Consider the following 15,507-nt stretch of genomic DNA (forward strand, 5'->3'; position numbering starts at 1 on the left):
TTTCCTTTCTCTCGTGAGTGCATTAACCTAGGTGCTTTAGGGGCCAGCAGCAAGGGGAGGGAAGGCATGGCTTGCTCTGACTGTTCCTGGCTTAAAAGAAATGCCACGTGAAAATGAAATGTTTAAAAAGCTGTTGTATTTTCATGTACTACTGAGAACAGTGTCGTCTTGTGGCCGTTCTCGTAGAGTTGTGTTGGTTTAACAAGCGTCCAATCCTCTTGTGTTGTTGTTTTTTTTTGTCTCTCCTGCTCCCCTGTCCCCCTTGTCCCCACAGGCTGTGCATTTGTCACGTTTTCTGCAAGGGCAATGGCACAGAATGCAATCAAAGCCATGCACCAGTCACAGACCATGGAGGTACTGTATCGTCTGCCCTTTTCTTGTTTCTTTGTGAATATTGTGGAATGTGGAAAGCTGCAGCATATTTCACAGTTTAAAAAAAAAAAATCTTCTTCCGTTCACGACCCAAAAAAACGTGCAGTTGTTTTCCAGGGTTTTGACGTGCGGCTCTACCTGCGATCTGAAAATGCTACAATATTGCAAAGGGGTCATGAGTTGCATTCTCTGAACTCTTCCTAATTCTCGCAAAGCGTCTCCCAGATTCCCAATCAAAGTTCCAATGAGCTGGCGGAAATATGGTGGATCGAATGGCCTCCTGTGCTACACAGTTTTATGATTTGAACCCTCATCTATGTTGAGTTCTCGATTTGAGCAGCTCTGTGATTGACCTGGGGTGGGGTGGGGTGGGGGGGCGGATGGAGTGACCAAAGAGCCCCACACTCCTGCTTGATAACAGCGGCCCCTCCAGAAAATGAAGTGAACGAGGATTGGGGAGTATGGGATTGAGCTTGACCTTTGTGCCCATCTTTGACCCTCGCTATTAAGCACACGGGCATTTAGTGTCAAAACCACTTGGGCATGATCAGACATCCAGCAACCTTCCATATCCAGGCACTTCAGCTGCCTTCTTTGAACATAGAAGAGCAAAGACACCCTTCGATGGCCACAACTTTTTTTTCCGTAGAATTATTGTTATAATCTGTGAGAAATTGGGCGGATGTCAGCTGAGGATTGTGATCAGCCTTCGATGCCCTCGCAGTCAAATAGCCTGCCAGCACTTGCCATTGCTGCTTCCATTAGTTGAGTGGCAGTTTGGCCTGCCTGTACTCATCACCTTTCGGGATCAGCACCTCGGGGGAGGGCAGGACGATAACTTGGAGAAACTTGGAAACGGTTAATGCAATGCAAAGCCCCAATATAAAGAAGTTTGCGATTTTGAAAGCCAAACATGTTGCCCACAATGTAATGGGGCCCACAAAAAAATATACTGCAGCTTTCAACAGGGTGGAATGTGTTGGGAGAAAGTAACTTCCTAGAAATTACAGCTTTATAACAATCTGCATATGTCTTCAAACACTGTTTAACCACAGGTCTTAAAGAATTTAGCGCATTAAAGTGATCAACTAACAACTTGTTGCACTCATTAAAAATAAGGTTGACCTCCCTAATTGCTCAGTGGTGGCTGTGGTACGTAACTTAATCGCAAAGCAGATGTCGAAGTCAGCAGTGTCCTACTAAGAGACCAAAGGTTAAACGTGTTTTAATTTGTTTTTGCTGTGTGTGTGTGTTTTTTTTTTTGACCAAACCTCCTTAAAATCAGGGAATTGGCATCAAAAAATAATTTAATTTCTTTCTCATTCATCTGTTGTTTTACAGTTGTTTAACCTTTGTGGTGATTGTGTTTTCCTGTACTTGTTTTTTTTCTCCCCGTCCCCTTCTCCCTCTATGTTCTGACATGGACTATAAAGACTATTCTTTTTCTCTGCTCTCTCATGGTTGTTGAGGCACCTGCTTCAAGCTGCTAATGACAATGATGAGTCATCATCACGTTGCAAATGGGCTGAGTTCATTACCGTAGCGACTGCCTGGATTTTAAAAAGTCGCAAACTGTTGGTCACTTGTACTATCACTTCCCCCCACCCCCCCCCCCCCCCCCCCCCCCCAAAGAAATCTTTATTCATAAAATTTGTAAAGGTACATTACAAAATAAATTGACATTACTTAAGTACGTAATTCTAGGTTATATTTACAATGTACATCTCATGTTAAAGATTCACTGGTGCGCACAGTCCAAGGGCATTTCCATGGGTTCCAGCTCCCCTCAAATTGTTGGTTCAATCAGTACTTGGCTTGCCAGCATCCTACCCGACTTAGACTCGCATCCAGTAGTGTTGTGAGTGTCCCTAAATCTTGAGACCCTATTTTGAAGGCAAGGTGGTGGGGTGGGGGGAAGGAGTAGGGCTTTGTAAGAAGCTCCTCCTGACCCCAATAGAAAATCTTCGAAAGAAACAATTCAACTTACCTTCTTGGGTGGTTTCCGAGTCTGGACTCCCTCCCCTGACATGGGCCGCCTGACAGGTTAAAGGTGCGTCATAGAGCCCCCCCACCACCCACCCACCCTTCCCCGGCCATGTCTCCGACCAAAACAGAAAATCACCAATAGGCACAACTTGCATCTACGTAGCACCTTTAATGTAGCAAAGCCTCCCAAAGTGCTTTACAAGCATTGCCAAATAAAATTGGACACCGAACCATACAAGACAATAATAGGCCACGTGTCGCTCTCTGCATATTTAAGGAGGTTGGGGCAGCTATCATCTGTGTTAATATTCAGATCTGTGGCAAAAGCACCGCGATCAAAGTGGGTAAGTCTTCCCCCTCATTTTTACCTAACCTCTTGCCCACTCCAAAACTCCACTCCTTGAGTCTGTTTCCCTCAGGTGGGTGAGAGAAGGGATTAAAACTGGGGCCCAATTCTGTGTCTCCTGCCTGGTAGATTATTCCAGACATTTATCATCTAATATGTGCAGATATTTGTTTTGGTATCTGATCAGTGGTTTTCTTGAAACAAGCGGGCACTTGGTACTGTTAACCTGCTTCATTCTAAAGCCGATCCTCGGCATTTACCTTATCTGAGCCATTTAATAATCCAGTAGCTGCAGCAAGGACCAGGATTCTGCCACTGCGCTGTGGAATGCAAGAGCTGCAAATGATGTTGGTGCCCTTAGATTAGACAAGGGTGGGTGACGGAACATTAATTGCTACCCAGGGACCAACCAGCCCTCGTTCCCCACTATTGTAAAGTGTGTGTCTGGTGTTTCCTCAATCCCAAGATTGGATTTTGTGCCTCTTTCACTGTCCGGGCCCACACATAACAGGGTAAACGTAGGTATTGGAGAGTATGCCCACGGAAGGACAGCCTAGGCTGAGGCAGTGTCTTCAGGAGAGGAAGGGAGGAAATTGCAAAATAGCAGAGGTTTTTATTTTCCACAGTCCTCTTGAACAGGCATTGACGCTGGTTGGTGGTGTGGAAGTACACATTGGTGATTCCTGAGGCAGTGAGGTGTTAGACCTCCTGCAGGTCACAGGTGCTGAATGGAACCCAGGAGTGAAGGTAGGGAATTAGTGAGCCAGGCTCTCTCGCACATTGAATCATTTAATGGTTACGGCACAGGAGGAGGCTATCCAACCATTGCCCGCACTCTGTAAGAGCAATTTAGTTAGCCCCACGCCCCTGCCCTATCTTCACAGACCTGCAATTGTTTTCCCTTCTCTTATTCTATTCTGCTTTGAAAGCTGAAATTGAACAATCTTCGACGACACTCAGATATTGCATTCCAGATCCTAACCGCTCGCTACCCACAATAAGGTTTTCCTCGTGGCCTTTGGTGTTTTTTTTTTTTGCAAATCGCTTTAAATCCATGTCTCTGCTTCTTGACCCTTTTCGCCAACAGGAACAGTCTGCCCCTCTCTACTCTCGTCATGGCCCCTCATTATTTGGAACACTTCTGTCAAATTTCCTCTCAACCTGCTCCCCTCCAAGGTGAACAATTCTGGCTCCTCCAATCTGTCCACCAAACTGCAGTCCCGGGAACCAATTTCCCAAAGCTAACTTCACTCATGGCCAGCACCGGCTGGGCACCGAGAAGGCCTAAGATCGGAAGCCTGGCTCCGACATTTCCCAGAAATCAGAAGCTTAGAGGTGAGTGGCTCCCAGAAACTGAACACCTGCGATCAGGAACTCCCTTTGCCTACGAACAAGGGCCTCGCCTCACACACCAGCAAAACCCAAAGATAAAGGGCTGGACATCCACCCATTGGTGGGCCGCTGCAAGTTGGCATTAAGAGGCTTGCCACTAGGTTCCATTCCCTCCTTCTAGACTGAGGTTATTCACGAAGCCCCCGCCTTCTCGACCTTGCCCCTCGCCTGAGATCCTCAGGTAAAATCACCACCAGTCAGCCCTCCCCCCCCCCCCTTTCCCTACCTCGGCGGGGAAAGCAGCCCGTGGTCATCTGGGACTATGGCGACTTTACCTTTAGACTGAGAAGGTGAAGAGAAACTATTCCCACTGGTAGAGGAATCGAGAACCAGAGGACACCAGCTTAGGGTGATGGGCAAAAGAAGCAATGGCGGCATGGAGAGAAACTTATTCACCCAGCATGCCGTTGGGGACTGGAATGCACTTCCTGAGAGCGCGGTGGAGGCCAGTTCCATCAGTGCTGTCCAGAGACAATTGGATAACTATCTGAAGCAGAAATATTTGAAGGGCGACTGGATAAAGGCTGGGGAGTGGGACTAGGTGAATTAAGTCAAGCAGAAAGCCAACACAGACGTGACTGAGTGAATGGCCCCCTCCTGTGCTGCAACCATTTTGTGATTTTCCCGACATGGGAGAGGCCTGTGACGTGGAACATTTCAGTAGAGCGAGTGGATAAATAAATAAACCTGCCAGTGAGTCAATTATTTTTAAAATTACACGTGGCAAAAGCTGTTGTTTGACAATGTCTCCCATTAAAATGAGAGACGGGGGAGTTACAGTTTAAACTAATTTGTTAAACTAATAGTGCCCAATGTCAAATCAATATGACGCTGTTACATAAACAATTGTTACTCTTGCATTAACTTCAGGAGAGGTTTAATACAAGCTGTGCCCCTGAATAAATTGCCTTATTTCCGAATGTAAATAAAAGAATCCGGAGTGAATGTTCTCCATTTAGATGATGGCAATGCTAAAGGATGTCTTGACAAGCTGCGGCCTGTGTTTCTGTGTGGATTTGCATAGCCTTTCATTAATATATAACGTGTGTTTGTGTTTTTTCCCTTTGGAGAAGATGTCAATTATTTGTGTCCCAGAATATAAGGGAAATTAAAATCCTCTGTCAGTACTTTCCCGCAGCCATTATTCTTAATCGGAGAAATGAAGTAACCCCTTTTGTCAAGTGTCTTCTGCTGGAAATATTTATTCCAAACTTTTCTTGTTACAGGTGTCACACCCCCCCCCCACCCCACCCACCCACCACCACCCCCAATCTGCCTGGAAATGCTCGATGTACTGTGACGAGCAAAAGACCCAATATCATTAGGGGAAACAGCTGCTGAGATGGAATGTTTCAAGTTGACCTAGAGGATCCTCAGTTCAAATTCCATTCGCTATGATATTTAACTGGGTTGTGCAGGTCAGAGGGAATCGATTGTGGCCTATGTCTAGTTTTATTTCGGCCCCAGGCTGTGGCTGGGCCAGGGGGGGTGGGAAATCATCCATCATTATTCCCATTCTTGATCTGTCCAATCACGTCTTCTGAGGGTGCATGCATCAGACAAGAAGAATCCATTTCAGATGAGCCGGTTGAATAGACAATTGGCTCTCACCGCCTAGTCTTTCACATAAAGGAAGGCCATTTGGGGTGAGGTATTGAACATCTTCGAGTACCCATGGAATCGGTGCCTTCAGGGCAGAAGAATGAAACAGTGAGGGGGTCAAAGTGCAGGAGAGGGACAATATGTTTGCGGTTTCTGTAGCTCTTAGAAATGCAGGTGTAGGGTTGGGAGCAGGAAAGAAACGCTATGGGGAATCTGTATCCCTGTTCTTGCAGTTGTCCTTTGGTAGTGCTGAGACGTGGAAGGGGAAGGAGGAAAATTAGCTGCAAGGGAAGTAAAATTTGCAAGACCAAAGTTCCTGGCAGGTGGAGACTGAAAATATCTGTGGATTGGAATTCCCAAATATAGCAAATAAGCAGCCTGAATGTGAGGGGCATGCTAACTGAAAATAACAGTATCTTTCAGTATTGTTTGTGGTTAAAATTTCATAGATATTTATCAAAACAAAAACAACAGAAAAATGTACAATGGCATATCGCGGCAATCCTCATTCCTTGGGAACTATTAAAAACTGAACACTCCCATTCACACAAGCAATGGCTCAGAGGGAATGGCCACTGTTGTATGCTTGTCTACAAAGTGAGGATGACATTGTTCTGAAGGACTTGGTTCAAGGAGGAACACTGGAGGCTGAGGTTGATCGATTTCAGTGATGCAAGTGAAAGAGATGTAACATGAGGGAAAGCGCTGGACCCACTAGTTTAAAAACTGCCCCGAGAAAGACTGCACAAAGACTGAGGAATGGCCAAGAGAGCCGGAGGTCTTGGTGAAGTTCACCAATATGCCAGAAGACCTTCTTGGAGCTGACCACGTGAATGTGGTAAAGGCTGGCACGCAGAAGTTGAAGCCGTGAAAGCTTGGAATAATTGGGAAATTCCCCCCCAAAAAAAGTGTGGGAAGAAATAGTCCAGATTAGCAGGTTGGTTTCCCCAAGGGCGAAGAGTTCTTGCAGTACAAAGGTTAGGCGTGTCAGTTCAGAGTGTAGCTGTTGGGGGGGCAGTCTGCTTACGTTATTTCTGATCTGCGCAGAACATCAGGAAAGGTGCTCAGCTGGACTGGCAAAATGATGTTCATGAAGAGATTTTGCACGTGCACTGTCCCTCTCTGCTGCCTGATCCACCCTGTAATATAAACAGGGCAAATCCGGTGCATCAGAAACTGCTGCAGTTACTGAGATAGGTGGCTCAGCTTTATATATAAAAGCCTTGTGGATCTGTCACACCGGACGTCACAGGGATCATTTTTGTGAACCTCCTCTGGACCCTTTCCAAGGCCAGCACATCCTTCCTTAGATCCAGGCCCCAAAACTGCTCACAATACTCCAAATGGGGTATGACCAGAGCCTTACACAGCTTCAGAAGTACTAGAGGACTGGGAAGTCTTTGGGGGACAACAGAAAGCTACTAAAAAAGCTATAAAGAAGAATAAGGTAGACTATGAAAGTAAACTTGCTCAGAACATAAAAGCAGATAGTAAAAGCTTCTACAAATATATAAGACAAAAAAGAGTCGCTAAGGTAAATATTGGTCCTTTGGAAGATGAGAAGGGAGATTTAATAATAGGAGACGGGGAAATGGCTGAGGAGCTGAACAGGTTTTTTGGGTCAGTCTTCACAGTGGAGGACACAAATAACATGCCAGTGACTGATGGAAATAAAGATATGATAGGTGAGGACCTTGAGATGATTGTAATCACTAAGGAGGCAGTATTGGGCAAGCTAATGGGGCTAAAGGTAGACAAGTCTCCTGGTCCTGATGGGATGCATCCCAGAGTGTTAAAAGAGATGGCTAGGGAAATTGTAAACGCACTAGTGATAATTTATCAAAATTCACTAGACTCTGGGGTGGTCCCAGAGGATTGGAAAGTAGCAAACGTGGACACCACTGTTTAAAAAAGGAGGTCGGCAGAAAGCGGGTAATTGTAGGCCGGTAAGCTTAACTTTGGTTGTAGGGAAAATGCTGGAATCTATCATTAAGGAGGAAATGGCGGGGCACCTGGAGGGAAATTGTCACATTGGGCAGACGCAGCATGGGTTCATAAAGGGTAGGTCGTGTCTGACTAATTTGGTAGAATTTTTTGAGGACGTTACCAGTGCAGTAGATAACGGGGAGCCAATGTATGTGGTATATCTGGATTTCCAGAAAGCTTTTGACAAGGTGCCAACAAAAGGTTGCTGCATAAACTAAAGATGCATGGCATTGAGGGTAAAGTGGTAGCATGGGTAGAGGATTGGTTAACTAACAGAAAGCAGAGAGTGGGGATAAATGGGTGTTTCTCTGGTTGGCAACCTGTAACTAGTGGGGTCCCTCAAGGATCAGTGTTGGGCCCACAGTTGTTCACAATTTACACAGACGATTTGGAGTTGGGGACCAAGTGCAATGTGTCAAAGTTTGCAGACGACACTAAGATGAGTGGTAAAGCAAAAAGTGCAGAGGATACCGGAAGTCTGCAGAAGGATTTGGATAGGTTAGGTGAATGGGCTAGGGTCTGGCAGATGGAATTCAATGTTGCCAAGTGTGAGGCTATCCATTTTGGGAGGAATAACAGCAGAATGGATTATTATTTAAACGGTAAGATGTTAAAACATGCTGCTGTGCAGAGGGACTTGGGTGTGCTGGTGCACGAGTCGCAAAAAGTTGGTGTGCAGGTGCAACAGGTGATTAAGAAGGCTAATCGAGTTTTGTCTTTCATTGCTAGAGGGATGGAGTTCAAGACTAGGGTGGTTATGCTGCAATTGTATAAGGTGTTGGTGAGGCCACATCTGGAGTATTGTGTGCAGTTTTGGTCTCCTTACCTGCGAAAGGACATATTGGCACTGGAGGGAGTGCAGAGGAGATTCACTAGGTTGATCCCAGAGTTGAGGGGATTAGATTATGACGAGAGGTTGAGTAGACTGGGACTGTACTCATTGGAGTTTAGAAGGATGCGGAGGGATCTTATTGAAACATATAAAATTATGAAGGGAATAGATAGGATAGATGCGGGCAGGTTGTTTCCACTGGTCGGGGAAAGCAGAACTAGGGGGCATAGCCTCAAAATAAGGGGAAGTAGATTTAGGACCGAGTTTAGGAGGAACTTCTTCACCCAAAGGGTTGTGAATCTCTGGAATTCCTTGCCCAGTGAAGCAGTTGAGGCTCCTTCTTTAAACGTTTTTAAGAAAAAGATAGATACCTTTCTAAATAATAAAGGGATTCGGGGATATGGTGTACGGGCCGGAGAGTGGAGCTGAGTCCACAAAGATCAGCCATGATCTCATTGAATGGCTGAGCAGGCTCGAGGGGCCAGATGGCCTACTCCTGTTCCTAGTTCTTATTTTATTAATCTTAAGAGAATCAAGAACACGGACTCCCAAGTCCCTTTGTGCTTCTGCTTTCCGAAGCATTTCCCCATTTCGAAAATAGTCTATGCCTAAATTCCTCCTTCCAACGTGCATAACCTCACACTTCTCCACATTGTATTTCATTTGCCACTTCATTGCCCACTCTCCTAGCCTGTCCTTCTGCAGCCCCCTTGCTTCCTCAATACTGTCCCTCTACAGACCTTTATATCATCTGCAAACTTAGGAACAGTGCCTTCAGTTCCTTCTTCCAGATCATTAATGTATATTGTGAAAAGTTGTGGTCCCAGCACAGACCCCTGAGGCACACCACTAGCCTCTAGTCATTGGCTGCCATCCTGACAAAGACCCCTTTATCCCTACTCTCTGCCTTCTGCCAGTCAGTCAATCCTCTATCCATGCCAGGATCTTACCCGTAACACCATGGGCTCTGAACTTACTTAACAATCTCCTTTGCGGCACCTTGTCAAAGGCCCTCTGGAAATCTAAATAAATCACGTCCACTGGTTCTTTGTCTAACTGCCTTGTTGCCTCCTCAAAAAACTCGAACAGATTTGTCCGACATGACCTCCCTTTGACAAAGCCGTGCTGACTCAGTCCTATTTTATGCACTTCCAAGTACTTTGCGATCTCATCTTTAACAACAGACTCTAAAATCTTACCAATGACCGAAGACAGGCTCACCGGCCTATAATTTCCCGTCTTCTGCTCCCCTCACTTCTTTTTTTTAAAAAAATGTTTTTATTCTCCATTTTCACATTTTCCTTCAAAATTTACACCCCACCCACAAACCGTAAACGGTAACAAATACAAAATCAATCCCCTTAACAATACCAACGATCCCATCCTCCCACCACCCCAAACAACAGCCCACCTGCCAATATATGCCACGGTGGAAACAAAAAACAAAAGAGAAAAAGAAAAAGGAGTCCGGGACCGCCCATGGTCACCATTGACCTATAGAGTCCACTCCCCCTCCCCCTACACTCAACGCCATCCAACCGCTGAAAGAGTACCGTACATGATGCCCAGGAGTTGTACCCCCCCCCCCCCCCCCCAAGTCTCCAACTCCTCTCGTCCACTGCCTCTTGTAAAACTCCTCCCCCCAACCTCGGTTCCTTCCCCCCCCCCAACTTTCCCCCCCCGGCTAGACCACTCGGACCCTGTTCTGCCAGGCTCCAATGGCCGCAGCCCCTCCCCCCACCTCACTCCCGTTCAGCTCAGGACCTTCTCCTTCACACTGTACCTACGGAAGCACAGAGTCACTACCCTTGGCGGCTCACTCGCCATTGGTACAGGCCGATGAGCCCGATCCAGTTCATATCGGGAGGGATCCTCCCCATCCCCAATAGTTTTGCCAGCATCGCGGCAAAATACTCAGTCGGCTTCGGTCCTTCAACGCCTTCGGGCAGCCCCACAATCCTCAAATTCTGTCTGAAGTACCTGGATCTGTTTTCCAGGTCTTCCATTTTTCCTCGCAGATCCTTGTTAACGTCCATCACCTTCCGCATCTCCTTCCCCATCGAGGCAAGTTGATCACCGTGCTGCAATAACGTCTCCTTCACTTCCTTCAGCGCCTCCCCTTGCTCTCGCACCTCCGCCACTGCGCTCGCCACCGCCGTCATCACCGGGGAAACCGCCTCCTCCACCAGCGCACTCAAAACCTCTCTCATCTCCTTCCTCATTGTCTCCATGGATCTTGTAAACTGCCTTTCGAATTCCGCAGCCATCACCTTTGTTATTTCTTCAGCCGTAAGCAATGCGGCCTCCCCTGGTGCTCCAGCCTCCATTTTCCTTGGTGACCCCGTGGTGACCTTTCCACTCCCCGACTGACCTTCAGCTGTTTTCTTTACGGACGATTTTTTGCTTACCCTCGACATTTTTCTTCACTGTGCCTTCACTGTTTCTTCCTGCTTTTGCCGCCTCCGTGGACCCTGGGACCGGGCTTAAAGCCCCGAAAATGCCGTTCCCGAATGGGAGCCCTCCATTGTGCGGCCGCCTCCCGCCCACCGTCACCGGAAGCCCCCTCCCCTCCCTTCTTAAACAATGGTGTTACATTAGCCAATTTCCAGTCCTCTGGGACCCTTCCTGCCTCCAGTGATTCTTGAAAGATCATCATTTGTTACAAATGCAAAACAATCTCGAATGAAGAGAGAACCTGTTATTGGCCTGGAACCTGAAATTTACAACTTGCCAATTGGCCTGAACAGTTTAGAAGTTAACCGGGTTTGGTCTGTTACTGCAGGTCTCTAGAACTTGCCAAGCAATGTCATGGAAAATCTGCTCACGGGAAGTTAAAGTAGGAACTCAACAAGGATGAGAACTGTTTTATGGAGAAATGCCTGTAAAAGGACAAAGGAAAGAGTCACAATGGGCCAAATGGCCACCTTCTGTGTTATCTCATACGAATGGAATTCGAGCCGAAAGCAAGGCGGTACATTGAATCTGAGCAGTAACACTGAAACAAAATACAGCCACCCCTCTGCCTCCCCCCACCCCCACCCCGCCCCCGTCCCCTTCCAGAAACCTGACAGTAGCTGACTCATAAGATTTGCGAAGATAGAGGAGGAGTTGGCATAATTTAAATAGATTTGGCTGAGTCTGCAGGGAGTAAATATCAGCAGAGGCTTGGGGATTAGCTCCCTACCCTGGTCAACAGGCAAGAAGCACAGAGCAACAAATAAGTTAGAGAATGGATCACTAGATGGGAGCTAGAGTCAGATTGACAAGGCTCCCATTTTCCTTCCAGTTTCAACCTGCTTCATGGATTGCTTGGTGCAAAGATCATGACCACCGGTCAATTCCTTAGAAGCATTTGGAGCATGTATCATGGTAGCCGACAGCACCTGATTATGCTGGAGTTCACCTCCCCATTAATCCTGAGCGGGGGGTGGTCTGTTATCCTAATCCTAATCCTGAGCAAGGTGGTCCCTGCCCCTCTAATCAAGCTGGGAGGGGGGGGGGGGGGGGCTCTCCTCTGTCAAAAGTGAGTGCATCTTACATGTGGTGCCTTTCCAGCTGATGCAATGTGTCGAGGCAGGTCTGGCTAGCTGATATTGCCCACCGGAGCTCTCATCAGGTGGTACTCTTCCCTCCCCCCCCCCCCCCCCCCACCCCACACACACACACACGGTGGGGGGGGGGGAGGCAACCCACATCATTTGTGTATAACCAGGAGCCCCAATCCGTTTTGTAACAACAGCAGAGTTGGACTTTTTGGGATGCAAGGGTTAACTTCCTCTAAATGGTTAACATCTGGGAGCCAAATTGCTACCTGTGATATTTAAATGCAACCCATTTGTATGAAATAAACATAGTACACAGAGGGAATTAAGCCCCAGCTCTGCCTTGAATTCAAATTACCAATGACCATTTACCCACCATCTATATCTGTGCGCGATGAGGCAGAATATTTTCTTAAACATGGAATTTGTTAATCACTGATCTGTTTTATTAGGTAGGTGCTGAAAGTCATCTTAATTTGCTACCCTGATGATTATAAAGCCCCCATTTTCTCCTGCTTATGTTTAATATACTTGTGAGCGTTCTAACGCATCGAATGCAACCTCTCAGAGCTTCACTTTGTGTTTAATTAGCTTGTAACAGGGGGAATGTCACGTGGCAACTTTTGCTCATTAATGCAAAGGCCGCCACAACAGTCGGGCTGCTTGCATCTCGTGGGACAACTTCTGATGGTGCCCAACAATACCCAAATAAAAACAGCATTTATCTTAAGGAAATTTTTCAACTCTCTTCTTTTGGAAAGCATGAACCATCTGTTTCCATGGTGATAATGATGGTCTAGATGCTGACGGGCTAAAGGCTTCTTGGGGTTTTTTTCCCGTTAAATGACTGTGTGTTGGTGCTTTCGCTGCCCTTGCATGCTTTTTTTACAAGGAAGGTTTAAGTAACTAGAGAAAGATGGTGAGAGAGAAGCCCTGAGCTCCTCAACATGCCTTTAAGGATTTAACTCACAGGTTAGAATTTTTTCTGGCCTACCTGCGTGAAATAGCACAGGTCCTAACCAAGAGACTGGAGCACGGCCTAAAATTGGGCCTGATCAATATTCTCTGCACATCTTTTTTTTAAATAAATTTAGCGTACCCAATTATTATTTTTCTTTCCAATTAAGGCGCAATTTAGCATGACCAACCCACCTAACCTTCACATCTTCTGGGTTATGGAGGTGAAACCCACGCAGGCATGGGGAGAATGTGCAAACTCCACACGGACAGTGATCCAGGGCTGGGATTCAAACCCAGATCCTCAGCGCTGTAGTCCCAGTGCTATCCACTGCGCCACTATGCTGCCCTATTCTCTGCACATCTTACTGGTGCCTGGCTTGCCAGCACAAACTGCTGGCTTATTGTCAATGCTGAAATGTTGGGTCACTGCCTTTACTTAAGGGGTCCTTCAACATATGTTAGGCCCCTAACCAATATTTTAAAAAGGCCTGATTTTAGATGGCTACTCAGAATGCCTGAAAGACACCTACAGCGGCGGCAGGTGAAACCGAGGTGCTGATTGGGTGGGAGAAATTCGGCCTGGGAGCCTTGCTGCACAAGGACCAATTTCTAGCACATGCTCTCTTGTTAAGGATCTTTCCTCTCACTCTGGAAAACAAATGTTTCCTGGTTTTTCAAAAGTAATCTCTCCGTCAAATCAACGCTCCTACATTTCCTGCACTGCGCTCGGTGGCAGTTGCTTCTGAGTTTGAGTGAGAAATAGGGAGATTTGACGCAGGGGGTTGCAAACATTTGGAACAGGGCTGGGACAGCAAGGACCCTGGTTAAATTGCAATTTTGTCCATTCCTTGCACGTCAAACACTTTTGCATTTCGGAAGACAACCAATATCTCGACTCCATAGGTCCAGGATCAGTCTAGTCCTCCGATGTAGAAAGTTCTCTTAAGACATGCAGGGAGCAAGGTCCAGCTTTTCTTGTGGGATCTTTCAACTGATGGGCTGTTGCAGTTGGTGCCTGTGGTGTTAACTGATGGATTATCCAATGATCCGGTTGGGATACTTGCATCTCTGAATACTGGGATGGAGATGGGTTTGGGATCATCACCAGGGTTGATCGAATGAAAGTCACCATTGGCGCAGAGGTCCATGAGCGTCCCCTTTGTGTGAGAGAGAGTTGATTTAAGCTGAGGGTCACCTCACCTCAGGCGAGGGGCAAGGCTGAGCAGGTAACTTCGCTCTGCATCCAACAAACCAACTGTCCAGCCAACTGAGCTAACCAACCTCCCGGTTGATCAATTAGGATGTCATTCCTCACCGTGTTCCAGGGTGACCAACCGATCCAGGTATTCCAGGCTTGTTCTGTACTTTAGCCCCTTTGTCCCACCTTCCTGGGATTCATTTTCTCCCGACTTTCTTCTGCCTCTGCTGGAGGCTGTGTCTGCACATGTGTCAACCCCAGAATGACCATGGATCTTGTTCGGGGCTCTCCAGCGGTTTCCCGCGGAGATTTCTATCGAGGCAGCATTATCAGACTCCGGGCTGGTCTTGAGGCTGTGGATGGAGTCCCAACCCCTGCTCTCAAGGTTTCACCAGCGCCTCCCTTACTTTTCTCGGCTGGAATTGGTCGCCATGTTGAATCATACATGAAACAATGAGCACTGAAGCATAGTGAAGGAGGGGGACATGGGGAAGTCATAACTCCATACAGTTCAACACTGTCAGATCACCAGAACAATGTAGGGAATAAATAGCATTGTAAACATTGCATGATGGCTTTTTAAAAAAATAATGATCAGTGACGAATACATTTGTCAGGATTAGGAGATTTGCTTTCACACAATGAGAGGAAATCAACTAAGATTTCTTTCACTGGAGAACGGGTTGATGTGTAATTCACCTCAAACTCTTCCTGTCACCTTTTAGGGGGTGGGAATTCTGTGATTGCCTGCGTCAGGTAAACATTTCAGGAAGTTCTGTTTAAAAATGGAGCTGCAAAGGTTTTAAGCAGGGCACCATTGGAAAACAAAAAGCAAAAAGGTTCAAACCTTTAATCATTTCTGAGATTTGATTTGACATCCTTTGCCTCACTGAGAGGGGATGTATTAAAATTCTTGCTCATTACCTTTCTAATCTGATCTGAGAGGCAAATATGTCTTGTTAATAAGAGGTTTCATGCAACAGAGCCTGAGGGAGACTCAATTAAACTTTTTAACGCAGTGTAATGTTGAAATGGTTTTTAAAAAATTGATTGAATAGGGAGGTGATGGTGGGGGAGCGAGGAGTGGGATTCAACTAGACTTCCTGTGCCAGATTACAAGCCATTGACTTTTGTTGGAAAGTGCTGAGTTTGGCTATCGGGGGATGGTGCTCACAGCTGAAAGCCTGCTGACTCTTATTGCCTCATCTCGTGTGTAAAAAATGAAAAAACTTAGGAACGAGATGGAAAAACTTTACCAATATCTGTGGATGGAACTGTAACCCCAGCTAGA

The 15,507-nt window shown here is 46.5% G+C and overlaps 1 protein-coding gene across 22 annotated transcripts in view; it reads left to right on the forward strand.

The window, feature by feature from the left end:
• The window catches only part of celf2 (cugbp, Elav-like family member 2), a 1,037,523-nt gene that overhangs the window by 948,848 nt on the left and 73,168 nt on the right, over positions 1-15,507 (forward strand). For all 22 annotated transcript variants that reach the window (XM_072471059.1, XM_072471057.1, XM_072471058.1 and 19 more), the window contains one exon: positions 275-354. In XM_072471059.1, the coding sequence (XP_072327160.1) occupies positions 275-354 (80 nt within the window). The remainder of the gene's footprint in view (positions 1-274; positions 355-15,507) is intronic.

Source organism: Scyliorhinus torazame, chromosome 13 (assembly GCF_047496885.1).
Source record: "Scyliorhinus torazame isolate Kashiwa2021f chromosome 13, sScyTor2.1, whole genome shotgun sequence".
Lineage (NCBI taxonomy): Eukaryota > Metazoa > Chordata > Chondrichthyes > Carcharhiniformes > Scyliorhinidae > Scyliorhinus > Scyliorhinus torazame.